At 35.5% G+C, this 18,572-nt stretch overlaps 2 protein-coding genes across 2 annotated transcripts; both read right to left on the bottom strand.

Moving 5' to 3' along the window:
* Positions 1-2: 2 nt before the first annotated feature.
* LOC101246649 (early nodulin-93-like) lies at positions 3-1,410 on the bottom strand. Its single transcript, XM_019215296.3, has 4 exons — positions 1,267-1,410; positions 997-1,058; positions 441-516; positions 3-361 (listed from the first exon to the last, which is right to left on the bottom strand). The coding sequence occupies exons 1-4, from the start codon at positions 1,307-1,309 to the stop codon at positions 285-287; spliced, it is 258 nt and encodes an 85-aa protein (XP_019070841.1). The 5' UTR covers positions 1,310-1,410; the 3' UTR covers positions 3-284.
* Positions 1,411-7,682: 6,272 nt separating this feature from the next.
* LOC101246364 (early nodulin-93) lies at positions 7,683-14,249 on the bottom strand. The gene is made up of 5 exons (XM_010326762.4): positions 14,063-14,249; positions 13,843-13,988; positions 11,073-11,134; positions 9,238-9,313; positions 7,683-8,003 (listed from the first exon to the last, which is right to left on the bottom strand). The coding sequence occupies exons 2-5, from the start codon at positions 13,958-13,960 to the stop codon at positions 7,918-7,920; spliced, it is 342 nt and encodes a 113-aa protein (XP_010325064.1). The 5' UTR covers positions 13,961-13,988; positions 14,063-14,249; the 3' UTR covers positions 7,683-7,917.
* Positions 14,250-18,572: the final 4,323 nt, after the last annotated feature.

Raw genomic sequence — 18,572 nt, 5'->3', positions numbered from 1 at the left:
TGTTAATACATATTTTACATGTTTATCAATAAAATCATGATTGATTATACATTCTTGCATCAATGTACCAATTAATATGGTTTGATGTAATAAGTTTTTCTGGTTCTCTCGTCACTTTGGAGTCGTCACAAAATGATAAGTTTTTAAGTAAATGAAGGCATCTACTTAAAACTATAACAAAGATTTACAAAATTTAAGGGGAATATTTTCTACATAGTTATTAGTGTAACATTTTTTTTTTTAATTCTCAAAATTTAATTTCTTGATTATTATGGGAGTCATGGTCATTCCCACCTTTCTTTACCACGATGCTTCTTCACTATAGACTGCTCAGCACTGAATGCAAAAGAAGCTGCAGTCACTGAAATTTTTTTTTTGAATTTCATTAGGAATAATGAAATATTTTAATTGAAGATAATATATAGTTTTGAATTACTTACATGCAGATATGATGAATGTTTTACCAGCATAATTTATATTTGCCTTGGCCCATGGACAATAACGAGTAGAAGCAAACTGAAAAATAATAAAAATAAATACCAAGGACAGAGAACAAATAATCGCTCAACTTTCATTTTGTTGTTACATTGATTTTTGTATCATAAAAAGCATCACTAGAAAGAAATAATACACATTACATGATATTTAGACAAATTGAATTTGAATGACGTTTTGTTTAAAAAGAAATTGTTTACTGACACGTTGTGATTCTTAAGCAAAAATTGAATGATTTTTATGTTGTAAAAATGATAATTTTAGTGACTCTGTGATAATCAATTGAAGTGAATGAATAATATTAACCATTTTTACTAATATTTATTACTTAACCATGATTAAAATGGTATGCATCCTCACGTTATACTTTCACTAGTCCTACTAAAATTAAATTATTTGATTTCATATAAATATCGAATATGATTAATTTTTTTTTATCTATCTGACGACTTAAATTAAAAGAAAAAAGATTTTTTTTAAGAAATGGAGGGGATAGATTACCACAACTATAGAAGTAAGAGCACATGTAGTGACAGCTCCTTTAAATCCATCTTGAATAATGTCTGCATAATCAAGCAATATTATAAAAATCTTAAAAATAAATAAGAGAATTAGACAAATTATAATTAAAAATGATACATATGCTTCTCAAAAAAGGAATATGAAATGAAAGAACTATTTTTTAATTGTTTTCTTTGATGAAGAAAATTAAAAAAAAAACGTAATTATTCTGAGATAATAACTATTAAAAAGAAAAAGGGAAGAAAATACCTTGAACATCTTGATTTTTCTGTTCTTCAGTAACTGGTGGCATTTTTTTTTTAATATCTAATTATAATGATAATCAATTTGAATATCAAGAAAGTGATAGTAAAAATCAAAATTTTAGTTGTGTTTTTATAGAGAAATATATTTTTATACTGTCCCTCTGTCTTCTCAAAATAAGGTTAACCTTCCTCTATAGTTGTTTTAACAAATTTGCCAAAAATTAAGGGAAACTATTAAATTAAGTGGACAAAATTTTGTGTTGTTTATTCTATGTAAGAAGGGAAAGGGATTTTTCTATCATTTTTACCTACATATTTTTATTAAATTTATCAATAATTTTTTTTTATACAATCAGATTATTTATCGTTTTGATATTTATTTTTAATATTTGAGCATCTGAATATATATAAAAATATTCCTATTAGATATCTTTGTTTTGAATTATGATGTTTTTTTTCTTGTATTCTCAAGTGTCAATTACATAAATATGTCAACTGATTAAAATATATTAATTTATACGTACCAGTCTAGATAAATTGTAAAAGCTCAAACATGTTCCACTTCATTTCCTACATGTTCACTCTCTAGTCCATAATAACACCTCGTTTGGATGATTGTTGCTTGTTATATTATCAGTTTAAATACAACATTTATTTTTATTATACTTAAATTATATTGTTTCATATCATATCGTTTAAATCCAACATTAAATAATACGGAAAGACCTATTTATTTAATAATCGAGTTGATATGATTGTATTGTTAGGTATCACACAACTTTTTAAGAAAAATATTTAAGAACATAAACCAAAGACTAATATTTCCAAATCATTTTTCTAAATATATAAAATAATTAAAAATCTCACTAAAATGAAGCGTAAATATGAAAGAAAAAAAAAAGTCCCAACAGTTCTCCACTAATTCTGAAGTATGAATTTATTTCCAAATAATTCAGGATTAGAGGGAGTATTTCATAGACCCATTTTCTAATTCACACTTAATTTAAAAATATAATCATCCAATAATCAGCTTCACTCAATTGCACTTTTTCTTTTCTATTTTCTCAAAATGCACATTTGGTTTATTGTCACTTTTAACTATCCAATTTTAAAGAACTTAACAGGTATTTTGACCATAATTAAAAGAATAATTTTTGGAAATGAATATAAATTGAGAAAGACTGAGAATGGCAGATGACAGATTATTATCTCACTATCTAACTAGAAAACCGCCACCGCTCCGCACATGGTAAAACTCTCAATAGCTCGCAAATCACATAGGAGAGTAACCTGCACTAGGCAAGCCTGGTGCGACGAGCTTGACCCAGGACAAGGGGTTTCGAAAGAATTTTCTATTGAATAGAAGATGATTTTACATCAACAAGTAAAGGAAAAAAAAATTATTTAGTACTTACTTTTGATACTAATTCAAATTGTCAGAAGAAGGATAGCTATATTGATTCGGTATACTCTAAAGACGCCCTCGGTACAATATTGACAATCTCACAAAGATGAAATTTCAGTTAATTGTCATTTACTGATCTCATCTTTTACGGAATCGATCTACTTTGATTGTACAAGAATATGTGGAGCTCAGCATGTCTAGAAGCACGGGACAACGTTCGTTTGCTGATATTATTACCAGTATTCGATACTAGGTCATTCATAGCATTACTATATGTTGAATGCCTTGAATTGGGCCCTTAATTATCTTTCAATTATGTATTTTGGGCCCAAGCCTGTTAGGGCGTAGCTTAGCACTATATATAGACACTATGGCAAACCCTATTCTGTAATTCTGTTCTTGCCTCTCCATAATAAAACTGCTCCCCCTCTTTCCGTGGACGTAGCCAATTTATTGGTGAACCACGTAAATCTGTTGTCTTATTTTTCGCGTTTATATTTTCTCGTATTGTATCAAATTCCTCACAACAAATTGGTATCAGAGCCTCTCGGTTAGTCGGTGTTCTTGGAGAATTCGAGATGTCTGTTTTGAACGTGAAAATCGACAAATTCACAGGGAGGAACAGTTTCAGTTTATGGCAGATCAAGATGCGGGCTTTGTTGAAACAACAAGGCTTCTGGGCGCCGACAAGAACGACGTCGTTACTCCTGAGATGGCGATTCTGGAGGAAAAGGCGCACTCGACGATCATGCTGTGTCTCGCGGATGACGTCATCACGGAGGTCTCGGATGAAGAGAATGCTGCTGGTCTGTGGTTGAAGCTGGAGAGTTTGTACATGACAAAATCTCTAACCAACAAGCTGCTTCTGAAACAACGTCTATTCGGTTTATGAATGGCTGAAGGTACACAACTCAGGGAACATTTAGAGCAATTGAATACTTTGTTATTAGAATTGCGTAATATCGATGTGAAGATCGAGGATGAAGATGCTGCCCTGATTCTGTTAGTATCTCTCCCAATGTCGTTTGAGAATTTTGTTCAATCATTCATTGTTGGGAAAGATACTGTGTCGCTGGAAGAAGTCAGATCGGCCCTTCATAGCAGGGAATTACGACATAAGGCTAACGACACAAGTACGGACATACAGCCTTCCGGCCTGTTCACCAGTAGCGGAAAGGGAAGAAAAAACGGCGGAAAGAAAAATAAGCCGACGTCGAAGGGTGCAAAGCCGGATGATGTTTGTAATTACTGCAAGGAGAAGGGATATTGAAAATTTGATTGCCCGAAGAAGAAGAAGCAATCGAAAAAACAATCAGTGTCTGCTGCTGTTGCTGAAGAAGGCACCAATTCTGAAGAAGACATTGCCCTAGTTGCGGATGAGCACACTCATCATTCAGATGTGTGGGTTCTTGATTCTGGGGCATCCTATCACATCTGTCCTAGGAGAGAGTGGTTCACGACTTATGAGCAGATAGACGGAGGCAGCATCTCAATGGCCAATAGTTCTGTCTGCAAGGTGGTTGGGACAGGCTCGATCAAGATAAGGACACATGACGGTAGCTTCTGCACATTGAACGAGGTCAGGCACGTTCCATTTATGATGAAAAATCTGATATCTCTCAGTCTTTTGGACAGCAAGGGATTCAGCTGGTCGGAAAAAGATGGAGTCTTGCGAGTCTGGAAGGGTTCAAATCTGATTCTGAAAGGTGTCATGCGTGGTACTTTGTATTTTCTACAAGGTTCCACGGTTACAGGTTCAGCCCATGTTGCATCGTCAAAAGTTCACCAGGAGGATATGACTAAGTTATGGCACATGAGACTTGGTCATATGGGTGAAAGAGGGATGCAAATTCTGTCAAAGGAGGATCTTCTTGCTGGTCATAAGGTTAAGAGCCTAGAGTTTTGTGAACATTGTGTCTTTGGAAAACTACATCGCAACAAGTTTCCAAAGGCCATTCACAGAACAAAAGGCACACTTGATTATATCCATTCTGATTGTTGGGGTCCATGCCGTGTTGAGTCTTTGGGAGGCTGTAGATTTTTTGTGTCCATTATTGATGACTACTCAAGGATGACTTGGGTGTACATGATGAAACATAAAAGTGAAGCTTTCCAAAAGTTCAAAGAGTGGAAAATTTTGATGGAAAATCAAACAGGGAAGAAGATCAAGAGGTTGCGAACTGATAATGGGCTGGAATTCTGCTGGTCTGAATTTGATCAATTCTGTAAGGGTGAAGGGATTGCTCGACATCGTACAGTCAGAAATACACCACAGCAGAATGGTGTAGCTGAGAGGATGAATCAAACACTTCTGGAGAGAGCAAGGTGCATGCTCTCTAATGCTAGGCTAGATAGAAGATTCTGGGCAGAAGCGGTTAGTACAGCTTGCTACTTGGTTAACCGCGGACCACATACAGCATACAGTGCAAGACACCTATGGAGATGTGGTCAGGAAAAGCTGCTGATTATTCAAATCTAAAAGCTTTTGGTTGTACGGCTTATTATCACGTCAGTGAAGGTAAGTTAGAATCAAGAGCCAAAAAGGGAGTATTTGTGGGCTACGGAGATGGAGTGAAAGGTTTCAGAATCTGGTCTCCAACAGAAAAGAGGGTTATTATGAGCAGGAACATTGTCTTTGATGAAAGTTCTCTGCTTAGAACCATTGTGAAGCCTACAACTACGTCAGAAACTAGGAGTCTTAATAAACAGGTGGAGTTTCAAGTCATTCAGAATGAGAGCGATTTGAAAGAACCTGAAGAGGAGGATCAAGAGCCACAGACAGAAACTGATATTCCAGAATCTATGCCATCAGATATCCATCAGAGTACAGCTCAAGATCGGCCAAGGAGGGTTGGAGTTCGGCCACCTACGAGGTATGGTTTTGAGGACATGGTGGGTTATGCACTGCAGGTTGCTGAAGAGGTAGATACATCTGAGTCGTCTACTTACAAAGAAGCCATTTTAAGTCCTGATTCTGAAAAATGGTTTGCTGCTATGGGAGATGAGATGGAGTCCTTACACAAGAATCAGACATGGGATTTGTTCATACAGCTTTCGGGGAGAAAGATTATTACTTGCAAATGGGTTTTCAAGAAGAAGGAAGGGATATCACCAGCAGAAGGAGTCAAGTATAAAGCCAGGGTTGTTGCCAGAGGTTTCAACCAAAGAGAGGGAGTGGACTACAATGAGATCTTCTCACCAGTGGTCAGACATACTTCCATCCGAGTGTTATTAGCGATAGTTACACATCAGAATCTGGAGCTTGAACAACTTGATGTGAAGACAACGTTTCTACATGGAGAGTTGGAGGAAGAGATATACATGACTCAGCCGGATGGTCTCCAAGTTCCAGGGAAGGAAAATCACGTCTGCAAGTTGAAGAAGTCCTTATATGGACTTAAGCAGTCTCCAAGGCAGTGGTACAAAAGGTTTGACAGCTATATGGTGAAGTTGGGCTATACTCGGAGCTCATATGATTGTTGTGTCTACTACAATAGGCTCAAGGATGATTCATTCATCTATCTGGTACTTTATGTAGATGATATGTTGATAGCTGCAAAGAAGAAGTATGACATTCAGAAGCTGAAGGGTTTACTTAGTGCTGAGTTTGAGATGAAGGATCTGGGAGCCGCTCAAAAGATTCTAGGGATGGAGATCATTAGAGACAGAGAGAGAAGGAAACTTTTCTTGTCACAGAGAAGCTACATTCAGAAGGTCTTGGCGAGGTTTGGCATGTCTTTATCTAAGCCTATTGATACCCCCAGTGCTGTCAATATCCATCTCACTGCCATGTTCGCTCCACAGTCAGAAGAAGAGAAAGAGTATATGTCACGAGTCCCTTATGCCAGTGCCGTAGGAAGTTTGATGTATGCTATGGTCTGTACAAGATCAGATTTAGCACATGCAGTCAGTGTAGTGAGCAGATTCATGGGACAACCAGGGAGAGAACATTGGCAGGCTGTGAAGAGAATTTTCCGATACCTTAGAGGTACATCTGACGTTGGTCTCATTTATGGAGGTGATACTCAGTGTTTGGTTACTGGCTATTCTGATTCTGACTATGCTGGAGATGTTGACATAAGAAGATCGATGACTGGCTATGTGTTTACCCTTGGAGGATCTGTCGTCAGTTGGAAGGCAACTTTGCAACCTACAGTGACTTTGTCTACTACGGAAGTGGAGTACATGGCCTTGACAGAGGCTGCAAAAGAAGGGATTTGGCTGAAAGGGCTGGTTAGTGATCGTGGTCTGCATCATGATCAGGCTACGGTGTATTGTGACAGTTTGAGCGCAATTTGTCTAGCCAAGGATCAAGTCCATCATGAGAGAACCAAACATATTGACGTGAGGTATCATTTTCTGAGAAGTGAGAAGAGAATCAAGGTGAAAAAAGTAGGAACTGCTGATAATCCTGCTGATATGTTCACAAAGCCGGTTCCACAGAGCAAGTTTCAACACTGTTTGGACTTGCTCAACATCAGAAGCTGTTAATTGCCCTGCGGGACAATTCTGAGGAAGAGGGGGAGGCCTGGCACTATCATAGTGCGTCTGAAGAATCTGTTTGGAGAATTCAAGTCAAGGTAGAGATTTGTTGAATGCCTTGAATTGGACCCTTAATTATCTTTCAATTATGTATTTTGGGCCCAAGCCTGTTAGGGCGTAGCTTAGCACTATATATAGACACTATGGCAAACCCTATTCTGTAATTTTGTTCTTGCCTCTCCATAATAAAACTGTTCCCCCTCTTCCCGTGGACGTAGCCAATTTATTGGTGAACCACGTAAATCTGTTGTCTTATTTTTCGCGTTTATATTTTCTCGTATTATATCAAATTCCGCACAACACTATACCTTCCCTATTCATTGCAGGTTTGGTTATTTATCAGCACAATTTTAGCTTACGATGTGTTTGGAAGCCCGAGGTTCTAAACTCAAATCACTGGGCCACCCCAAAGGATTATTATCCCACATCTAGCTATCTGCCCCAAACCAAAATTGAGAGAAAAAAATGTTGTATTTACCATGATCATCAAAGACCAAATCTCACAAATCTGATATTAATATGCAGATTATTCAATCTCCACAAGCACACAGGAAGAAGAAAATTACTCATATATGGTGCAAACCAAAACTAGTACATTTGTGCAAAGATGATGAAATTCATAAAACTTTCATAGATATCATTTTAAGACAGAGGTACATAGTAATGGAACACATACAAAATACACATTAGGATCTACCAGCCAGTGTCTTAAGCAGATTTATCGTACTGAGTGTTTCTCCTTGCACATTCCAAGATTGTCTTGTCAGCAGTAATGAAGTATGCAGCAATTGAAGCTGTTCACATAAAGAAAACAGTACAATATAAACTAGGGACTTCGAGAAACATGTTACGAGCTGTAGAAAGAAAACTAAAGCAAACAAACACAGAAAACTATTATTACAACGAATTTACATAGAAGTTGAAGAACACCTAACATGCTATGTTATTCTAGACGTACAGTACATGATATAATGTCTGGTGACCAAAAGCAAAAGGAGGTTTCGACAAAACTGAAGTATTTAATGCTCATATGTGGTATGATCAAAAGATGATTGTGGTAAGATATAGCTCTTGCATCAAGATGTCCGAACTGGACTTGTAAGAATGAAGAAACCGGATAATGAAATTTCTCATTGGAAGATAACTGAAGCATTCAGGAACTTAAAGAGGCTACCGCACTTCACAAACAATTAACAAGGGTAACTGAAGATGAAGTACCTAACCAGCATTACATGCCTTTGGGTATGAATACGTGATCAGTATACGAAAAATTATCACTAAAAAAGAAGGTGCAAATTATCCTAAATGAAAGCTCTTTATGGTGCATCTGAGTTACATTTAAGAAAATAAGTTAACAAACTGCATTTTTCGTCAAAACAGGGCATCCAAAAGTGTAATATTTTAAAGAGGACTTCACTTCCTCTCCCTCCAAAAAGAAAAGGGTGCTTTTATGCTCAAATCTGTTGTTGGTTTCGACCAATACTCTTAATAACTTCTCTATCAAATCTTATAACCATCTCCACAAAATTTCATTTATATTTGTTCACAAAGTTTTTCCATAAAAGAGTAGTACCTCTTGAATTTTACATAAAAGGATATCAAATTCTTCCACATTTTACAGTGATGATAGAAATTAAGGCTCTTCAATTGATATAATTAACTTTAAGCTTACAAAACGTCATCGAGTGGACTGTCTGAAGTTAAAATAAATTCAAGGGTTAAGTATATGCTAGAATTAGTTGATGTGCTTAATCTCATGCTAGATAGGCATTAAACAGAATATTGCTATTTGATTTAACATGCATGATACTCATGCACAATTGACATGCTCATTTCCATTTGAGGAAAAAAGATTAAACAACAAGAAGATGAAAATAATAATTCACATAAAATGTAGTCAAATGATATGGAAGATTTTGTGTCTTCACCGGTATATAATCCTAATCATATAATCACTGACCACTCACACAATTAACAGTTGGAAGGACTAATCAATAAAATATGTGAACATATGTTTTAAGGTCATACCAGCAGATATGATGAGTGCTTGAGCAGTATAATTGAGATTTGCCTTTGCCCAAGGAATTGTCCGCACAGCAACCAACTGAGAATCAGAGAGCCAAGGTTTATAAGATACAGGCAACTAAGACAAGAAAAAATAACTTTTCCCTTTTAATGAATATATCTGCCGTCACAGCAAAGGTGCTACTGCATCAAAGTGTTTGAAAGAGAAGAGTAATTATCAATAAAGGAAGGGCCTGTTTCATGAAATATAAGATTGAATTCATACTTATCTAGAGCAAGATCATCTTTACTATACAGTTAAGCTGACAACTGAAAATAGTTCAGACATAAAATTGGTATGCCATGACGTCTCATTTTTCCATTTTCATGATTGTGGGAGATTCTTGGCCAAAAATGTTATTTTCTTCATATGAGTTGCAGTCGGCACTATCTAGCTACTTTTTGACCATCAATAGCTATCAGAACCAGAGGAGATACATGGAACTATTGACAAACTAAATTCATAATGAAATTTGAATACAATATTGTACTCCTATAATAGCAACAAAATAGTCTAAAACTTTAAATGCTTGGCAATGATAAGTTTTTTAACAACTTATCTCTTCTTTCTACTAAGATTTTGGAGACGAATAATGAGAAAATTAGTGCACTAATGGTGGTTTACAAGTTTAATATGTTTTGACAAGTGAATTGGAAGAAACCGAGTGGAAACAAGCCAAAAGGTAGCTAAACAGAAAAAAGGAAATTCTGCTCAGTTACTGCCCTTCGCATTCTCATAAAGCATTCACGTGATCGTGGAGTGTCAAGAAGTTACACGCAACTGCAACGTGATGGATGCAACCATGAAGGCTGGGAAAACATTGAACCATGATCGAGATGGCAATGCCACGCGAAAGAGTAGTTCTGAGAGAAAAACTGGACAGATGTGAAATTTCAACTTCGGGACTTCGGAATGTATAAATTCAAACTTTAGAAGATCTTCAGAGTAACTTTGACTAAATCTTAGGGAGCAAGAATCCATCAACCAAACCTTGGAGATTGAAGATTTGGAGCAAAATTTATGAGAATTTCTTACTCCTTTCCTTAATTCCTTGCATTACAATGAGATATTTGGTTTTAGTTGTTGTATTTTCAGTTGAATAATGCTACTAGATATTATTATGGTTTTGGTTAGTATCTAGTCGCTTTTGTATTAATTGAATATTTGTGATTTTATGGATCGATCTTTGTTAATTTAGTTTGTCTAGTGCTATCATTTCTTTCCAATGGGAGCGAACAGCCCTAGTTAGCCTTAATGAAATTCGAGAGAGGGAGTTGAGGTAGGGCTAGATCAATAAACACAACTTTGGGCTTTAAACCTTATCTAATAGATTTAAACTGTGGATAGGATGAAGCGAAGTGTACCCTGAAATTAAAATGAGCTTAATGCTTCTTAGTTTGATTCGAGAAAACTAGCTAAAACAGATGCACTAAGGTGCTAAGAAACAGTTAGTGGGTAGTCAAGAGTGCATTAGTTGTTGAGAAACACTTTAGGCTAATTGATTTCCAAGACTAATTTCTAGGCCTATAATTAAGTAATGATAGTTAATTAAATCCAATGGATTAGTCTTGATGTTAATGTATTCCCTATTTTCTGAGTCCCTTGATTTCCTTTGCTTGAGAATGACTCCATTGATCACTTTATATGCTTTCTAATAAGTATTTATCTTTATAAAAAATCAAATCTTAATTGAGTAAATTATATTGCATGGGACTCTGTACACTTCCTATATGAATAGAAGGGGATTTCGACGTCAGCAGACAATAATCAATCATCAGAAGAACATCAATTCACGAACCGTAGGAATAGCACTAGCAACACAAGCAACTGCGGCTGCTTTAGTTCCTGCACGGACACCCTCTGCAAGTTCAGCAAAATGCACAAACAAATCAGGTATAAGGCATATTTTTTCCACTTTATAGTACTAACCAAAATTCATAAATAGGCAACTTTCCTATATCATATGTAAATTAACTAGCAGAGGAAAAGAAAAACGAGTAGCTTCGGCTTAAGCAGCAGCCTGAATCTACAATTCATGAAGTTTGGGATAAAGTTTGGAACATAAGATTTAGGAGACTTTTAAATGACTAGGTAGGTACCAGAGTAGCTGAATTTCTTCAGATGTTTAGAGCCATTCCAAGGTGCTACAAAAGATAAATTGATTTGGCCGAAACATAGAAAAGGAGACTGCAAAGGGAAATCTTCATATGCAGCACTCAAATCACTATGGACAGTAGATCAACAATTGACCCTAGAAGCACATCAAGAAAGTGAAAATACCATGCAAGGTGGTATGCTTCTCATGGTTCATTGTAGGGTAAGCATGCCAACTCAAGATAACTTGATGAGAAGGAGAATGGAACTGTCCTCAATAGGTTATTTGTGTAAGAAGGGAGCGTTAAGCATTAATCATCTCCTTATACCCTGTCCAATCACTGACAGATGTGGCTTCTTCTTCTTTTTTCAAAATGAAAGGCATCATGGGGATTATGCCCAAGCTTCTGGAGACTTTTAGCTTGCTGGAACAGTGTCGGTGGTTCTGTTTGGCAGAAAATTGGTGGAACTGAGTTCTTGCTTGCATATGGTGGACTATTTGGAAGGGAGTAAACACAAGATGCAGCATTCTGCAGAAAATCAAAATGAACTGTCTACATTTGTTTCATTTTGGTGTAAAGAAGAATTTGTAGAAGATGTTGGTACACCGCAAAACATCATAGGGGCCTTGTAAAAAGAAGAAGGACCTGTAGTTTTTGCTTTTTGTAATGTCCATATGGTTTCCAGCACTTGCTTTGTGCTGATGAAATATTATACTATACCACTCTCAAATAAAAAAGAACGAGAGAACTTTCTTTTACCTTGTCAACATAGCAGAAAAGTTGTTGAAGTAAATATCCATACCACGACTAAATAAAAAAAACAGGGTATTCATAATTTTGAATGACTAAAATATTTATAAGAGAAATTAACCTAAAGCCAAGCATTACAAATTTTCAATCAATTTTAACATGATAGAACTCGAGGCAACTCTCTAACAGCTGCTGTTTCTTTTTTTTTTTTTTACAAGTTTTCATAACAGCCTACAGAGAGAAAGATGAAATAATGAAAGACTAACAAAAGTTGAAATTGGCAAGGATATCATTCACGCAAAGTTTCTTTTCATTCATGACCCAGCAAACCAATTCCAAAACCAAGTCAAGAAGAAGAAATCTAATGTAAGAAACCTGATCACTTTAACGGTTTAACCAACCAGAAAGCAGAAGCAACTTTATAGCTTCTTAGGAGGTAACAAACAGTTTTTATCCCTTTTTTTATATTTAAGGTAGGCAAGAATAGACTTTTGGAGGATCCGACGCGCTCCTGTTGATGTTTTTGAAGCGTCCAACTTATGTGGATATTCCTAAGACCATGTTCTAGGTCAGACATGCCAAGTATGTAAAAGCAACAATTACCAAATCATTGGTACTCATGTTTTTATGCTATTTTGTATTACAACAGGGCTGATTCGACTCTACTAAAAGCAAAAGTAGCACAATCTCTTCCATAAGAAATCACAACACAAAGTGTGCTGAAACCGTGAGCAGCCAGCTTCATAGTTTGTTCAAGTTATCATAGAAATCGGTTCATCTAGGGACATGAAACATGATAAATGCTGATTCAATAGGCTTGTGCATTTTGTATTTTTCAATATTTTCGATGCTTTCCAACATCAATCTAGAATATAAACAACAAACCCTCTTACAAAATGAGGTTATAAAAGGTGCTTTCCTATATATAACAAAACTTGCTAAACGAAGCTGTTTTAGATGGGAACCTTGTACCTGCGGAAGGATGCCAATTACATATATGATCAAAAATATTTCATTAACAGAAAAACAAGACTTGACCTGTGTTTGGTATAGAGGAGGAAAATGTTTTCTTATTTTCACATGTTTGGTTGGACAAAATTTTTGGAAAATATTTTCTAAAAGAAACAAGTTCCTTAAAAATTGACGAAAATGACTTCATTAGTGGAAGTAGGGAAAACAAGTTCCGTAAGTGACAGTCTATGTTTATTGTATCCTTCTCACCCACCCAACGCCCCCAACCCCTACGTCTTACAATTCCACCTTTGTCATCCCCATATGAATTCTCTTGAGCTAACAATTTTTTGCTTACTACCAAGCACAAGAACATAAGTAAGAAACCGATTTGTTTCTCAGAGAAAACATTTTCTAGGAAAATATTCTCCTTCCTACCAAACACATCCTTGATCCAGCAAAAAAACTCCATATTTTAAAATGGGGTCCATCTAGTTGTCCAGAAAGCCAAATTCAAGTCTTCATGGAATCCTTAACTAGAATCAAGAACCAACAAAAATGCTACTTGAAAAACTTAAGTTCCTAGCTTTTCTCTAGAACACAGAACAACCATCATGGAAAAGTAACACTAATCTGAAAAAGGAACAGATAACGAAGAGGATAATCTATCACAAATAACACCCAATCAAGAAAACAACAAAGCTAAAAATCAATTTTTTATTACTCCAAATACCTAGAAAAAGTAGGGAAAAAAAGTTCAAAATTTGTAACCTTGAGTACATTCCCTAGACTTGCGAATTCTGTCCTCTTCATATGCAGAAGCAATCAACAAAGATTCCCTTCGCTTTGCCCATGAATCCTCCCTTGTCATCTCTGATGAAATTCCCATTTCTCTTTGTTGTTAATTTAAGATGAATCTGTATCAGAAAAAAACCCAAACTTTTAAAAGAGGAAGTCAGCACTCAGCAGAGAGATGGATCAAGAAAATGACCTGGGGTTGCAGATTTAGTTGTTTTGGTGGTGGGGAGAAAGCAAAAAGGAATACTGATATACTGCTGCAGTTGAGGGCGGCGAATTGAATAAAGAAATGCAGTCAGCACACAGAGATGGCAGCAGTTTTGGCTGCTTTCTTGCTATTTTTGTTTTCCATTTATTCCTTCACTCCCCTTTTTATATATACTAGTCTTCGGCACGTGCGTTGCACGTATATCTCAAATAAAAATCAATAAAAAAAATAAATAAAAAAGTATATAATAAACTATTAGGAGAACATGATTTTTTTCGAGTGTTCTCTCGATATTTTCAATCTACTGCACATTAGATAAGTCTCAAACAGCTTACCCATTTATAAGCAATTAAATGTACAGACAGTCATCAACAAGTAAAATTTCCAAGAAAGACACATCAAGTTAAAGAATTAAAAAGGGAAAGTGTGATGTTACATAAAGTCTTCTTGTATCCTTAATGTGTGTCGTTACAAATGTAAGTACTTCCTTAAAAACTTTCAGATAAACCCAGACTTACATTTACAGGCTTAAAACTACTATCCATCACTGTTAGAGAAGACTTGGAGTTGCTGCATTTGTTGAAGAAAATGTGATATATTTTGCTAGCAAACAACTGCAATTTCAATTTATTATTAATAGTTTAAAAGTTTATAACATGGTTTCTTTTCTGCGGGAAACTATGCGTAGAGAGTTTCAAAGAGAGTTGATCATCATTCAGCATCAAACCATATGTGTACAACAACATTCAGTTTTTGATATGTGTGGTTATACCTTTCAAACTATTTATTTTACCTATTAAAAAAAATTAGAAAGTTATCCTTCAAATGAAGTTAACAAATCAAAAGGAAAAATTAGACTTAATAAGATTGTACCTGAAAATTAGAAGACACTTTTGTACCCACTTAACAATGGAAGCTTGTGTTGAATGACTAATATTGATTATGTTTATATAGTGTAGTCTTGAAGATTTGTTGATAAAAACTCTTTGATATTCCTCAATTACTTAATTTGATTCCTTTCAACTTCTCATATAGCAAAATACGTTTCAACTTCTATATTAATTGAAACTTTATTAGTGTTCATCCTATTTGTTTCACACATAGTAATTGAATAGACTGCTGAACTTCTCATTTTGCTCCTCTATTATGTAATTCAAATATTACTATTTAATTAGATATTTAATTTATATTTGGGTAAAGTATTTTATTACTTTTTAATTTAGTATAGGGGTAAAATAATAATTCAACTTTACATTTTAGAGCTTCATGCTTATAATAATATATGATAGATTGTTACCAAATTTAAGAAAATAATTTTTTTTTATATTTATAATTCAAAATAAGTAATAGTAATAAATGTTTATATAGCTATAAATTATTTTATAAATATTAAAATATATATTTTAAAATTAAATTTATGAGTAGAGCTTGTCACATATGGTTTTAACTTATGCAATTTACATCTCCCATACTATTTACAGGTTATTATACGAGTGTTCACTCAAGGGCAAAAATTTATAAAAGTATTAGTTACAGGTGAACCAAAAATTTAAAGAATTTCAATGCACTAATATTATCTTAATTTAGGCATTAGCAAAAAAAATGAGTTTGTTTTACACAAGGATTATAGGTTCAAATCCCTTATCCAATCATTCTAATGTTATTAGTAAGGCACCGTTAAATTCAAAACTTATAATAAATATAGAAAAGAACTTTAAAATACCTTTAACCTATTAGAAATGGTTCAAAAACGTCCTTCCGTTTTAAAATGCCCTCGACATTTTCTTTAGACTCAAAAATATCCTTTAATGTGACATGAAATTTAACTAAACAAATGCCCATTTTTTTGTGTCAATGAATACAACAATAACTCTTTACTCTTGCTCAACATTATGGAATCAGAGACAGCAGCTTGAACTTCACGATAACAGTATTCCTGTCCTATAGGCATAACATAGTTGCAACTTCTTGGCCAACAATACAACATCCAAACCCCAGGAATCCATATAGAATGTAGGCAGCAATTCTATTATTCAATGAATATATACAACCCTAGACTTTTGGGTTCAAATACACTGCTGGAAAGCAGTCCAGAAGCAATTTACAGACGACCAGTGAACCCTTTATATACATATTGATGATAGCAAGACATCAGAAAAGGTACTGTGACCATTGTGGCTAAATGGGAAGTAATTTCTGTAGAAAACATAGATCCAAGACATGGTAAATATCCATAAAAACCATCTTGCATAGTAGTAGTAGCACCCTTAACTATTGGAGCCGTCATTTTGTACAACCATCCCAAAAGGAAAAGGGGCCACTGAGCTGCGGCATGTCAAATAAGCCCCACAAAATCCCGCAATAAAAATGTAGATCAAACCCTAACCTCCTTCAATTGACCAAACATGATGGACCAGTCAGCAATGCCAAAAGCAAGCACTCCTATATGCAATGGTCCCAAAGCTTCAGCAAACTTCGTTGATGAGCAAAACTTTGTAAAAGGATAGCACCCACAAATTTGTCATCATGATAGGAGAAAAAGAGACCAAACACGATCACGATAACAAAGGTGAAGATGGAAAGATCTGTGAGCTAAAAGCACAAGATTTCCCATCAAACAAGACTCGAAAGGGTAACACTCAGTAAAAGGGAATAATCAAGCCTTTGACTAATACAAGACAAAGTAGGAAAACTCTTAAGAGAGGAACCAAAAAGGATATACATCAGTAAAGTAGAATAACCATCACCTCCCTATCCACGTACAGTCGTGCATCCTCTTCAGGATCATGTCCATGCCGCAGAAGTTCAGGCAATACAGGAACTTCACCCATAAACTGTAACCTGGAGCGAGAATATCACTAGACTGCATTGAATTGAACACGTCGTTTGTGGTATAAAAACATCTAGACAGACATTAACAATATGACCCATGTATTCAATGAGGAACAGGACCATGGTGAGAACATTCTTGGCTTCAACTAATTCTCCTGTGTCATTCCAAGTACACTAGCTCCCTCACTAGGTATAAGTATTGTGATCCTGTGGCAAATACCAGAATAAGTTTATAGACATAGATGAATACAATAGAAGCAATATCAAGAGTGCGGTACGGAAGAACCATCCATAGACCAACAATATTTGCTGATTCAGTAGTAAACTTAGTGACCAAAGCCAACTCGGAGAGCGCACGAACCACACGACTGAAAATTGAACCATTGTCATGAACCTGCCAACTCCTTTAGGAATGCACGGTAATCAAAATAAACCAGAAATGATGCTGTATACCACTGGTGTTTATGCTAAAAAAAAGAACCAAAAACACCAATTGTCATCTGCAGAGTGAGGAAGGAAAAATAGAAGAAATTACCAATTTGATCCTTTACTTGAGACGTAGAAATAAAGTTCCAATTACCGAGGAAGGGTCATATTTGACAAAAATATGTGTGCGCCAAGAAGTGTGTTGCCTTTAAATACCACACCAAGGGGCAGGAAGATTATCAGGCAATATAAACTCCACCAGCATCGCACCAAAAAAAGAATACACAAGGGAAAGTTTGGAAAACCCTCCCAGTAGCTTGTAAGGTGCAGAAGCAGTTCACTGCCTTCAACACCCATTTTAAATCCACCTATCATCCATGAAGTCCTGCCCAGTATCAACCCACACATCCACAACACTATCAAATGGTAAAATACCTAGTATTGGTTCAAGCTCAAAATGGAGATATGGCACATCCTCATATGATGGCTAAAACAACTTATAGACCAGATAGACAAGGAGAAAAACTGTACTTTATTCATACACTAATGAAGAATATATAGGAGTTAATACAACACAATGAGTCCTAAGTGATGCAACAACTAATCTCAGCTGTACAACCAGATGACTGTGAGATAATTAAAAAATATTCATGTATCTCTTTTAATAGCAACATGAGGTATCAAGTAGTAGACCAATAGGAAGCTTCTCACCAGAGAGTTCATATGCGTTGTGTTGTACAGAGCCATATGATGGAGCAGAAGCGTTGAAATTAGTGCATAAGCATGAGCTATGGCTAATAGAAATGGATGCGCATTTGAATTGAATCCCAATTGTAGAAACAGGGACAGTTAACTGAACATTCGCTAAGATTGGTGCAAAATTGTCTAGAAAAAATTCTAGTCTTTAACAAACAGAATTTCTTGAACCACACTCATTGAACCTTCAAATTCATCTAGAGCAGAGTGACTCTCCAAGCTAAAGATTGTTGCATCAGAATGGTCATCAACAAACACCTTGTCATTGTCTTGTTAGGAACATTCATTGAACAGTGAGCTTCGGTAGTGCTACATATCATTCTGTAGATACAAGTACCTCATCATCTGAATTAAATGGTGAATCCTCTGCCTGTGTTATTTCATCAAACACTTGTTCCGCATCCGAGTTTCCAACTTTGGAAGTTGAATCAAATGTACAATAGGTATGGGTATTGCTCAGGTTAGCAAACAGAAACCAATG

The sequence above is a fragment of the Solanum lycopersicum genome, chromosome 8 (assembly GCF_036512215.1).
Source record: "Solanum lycopersicum chromosome 8, SLM_r2.1".
In the NCBI taxonomy this organism is placed as follows: domain Eukaryota; kingdom Viridiplantae; phylum Streptophyta; class Magnoliopsida; order Solanales; family Solanaceae; genus Solanum; species Solanum lycopersicum.
Note: the sequence above shows the minus strand (reverse complement) of the source record. Positions and strands in the feature narration are given on the sequence as shown.

Coding starts and splice junctions, on each gene's coding strand:
- LOC101246364 (XM_010326762.4), bottom strand. CDS start 13,960: ATGGGAATTTCATCAGAGATGACAAGGGAGGATTCATGGGCAAAGCGA. Junction 11,135..13,842: donor GTCTAGGGAATGTACTCAAG/GTTACAAATTTT, acceptor CTGAACTTGCAG/AGGGTGTCCGTGCAGGAACT. Junction 8,004..9,237: donor AGCACTCATCATATCTGCTG/GTATGACCTTAA, acceptor TTATGTGAACAG/CTTCAATTGCTGCATACTTC.
- LOC101246649 (XM_019215296.3), bottom strand. CDS start 1,309: ATGCCACCAGTTACTGAAGAACAGAAAAATCAAGATGTTCAAG. Junction 517..996: donor CTCTTACTTCTATAGTTGTG/GTAATCTATCCC, acceptor ATTATTTTTCAG/TTTGCTTCTACTCGTTATTG. Junction 362..440: donor AACATTCATCATATCTGCAT/GTAAGTAATTCA, acceptor AAAAAATTTCAG/TGACTGCAGCTTCTTTTGCA.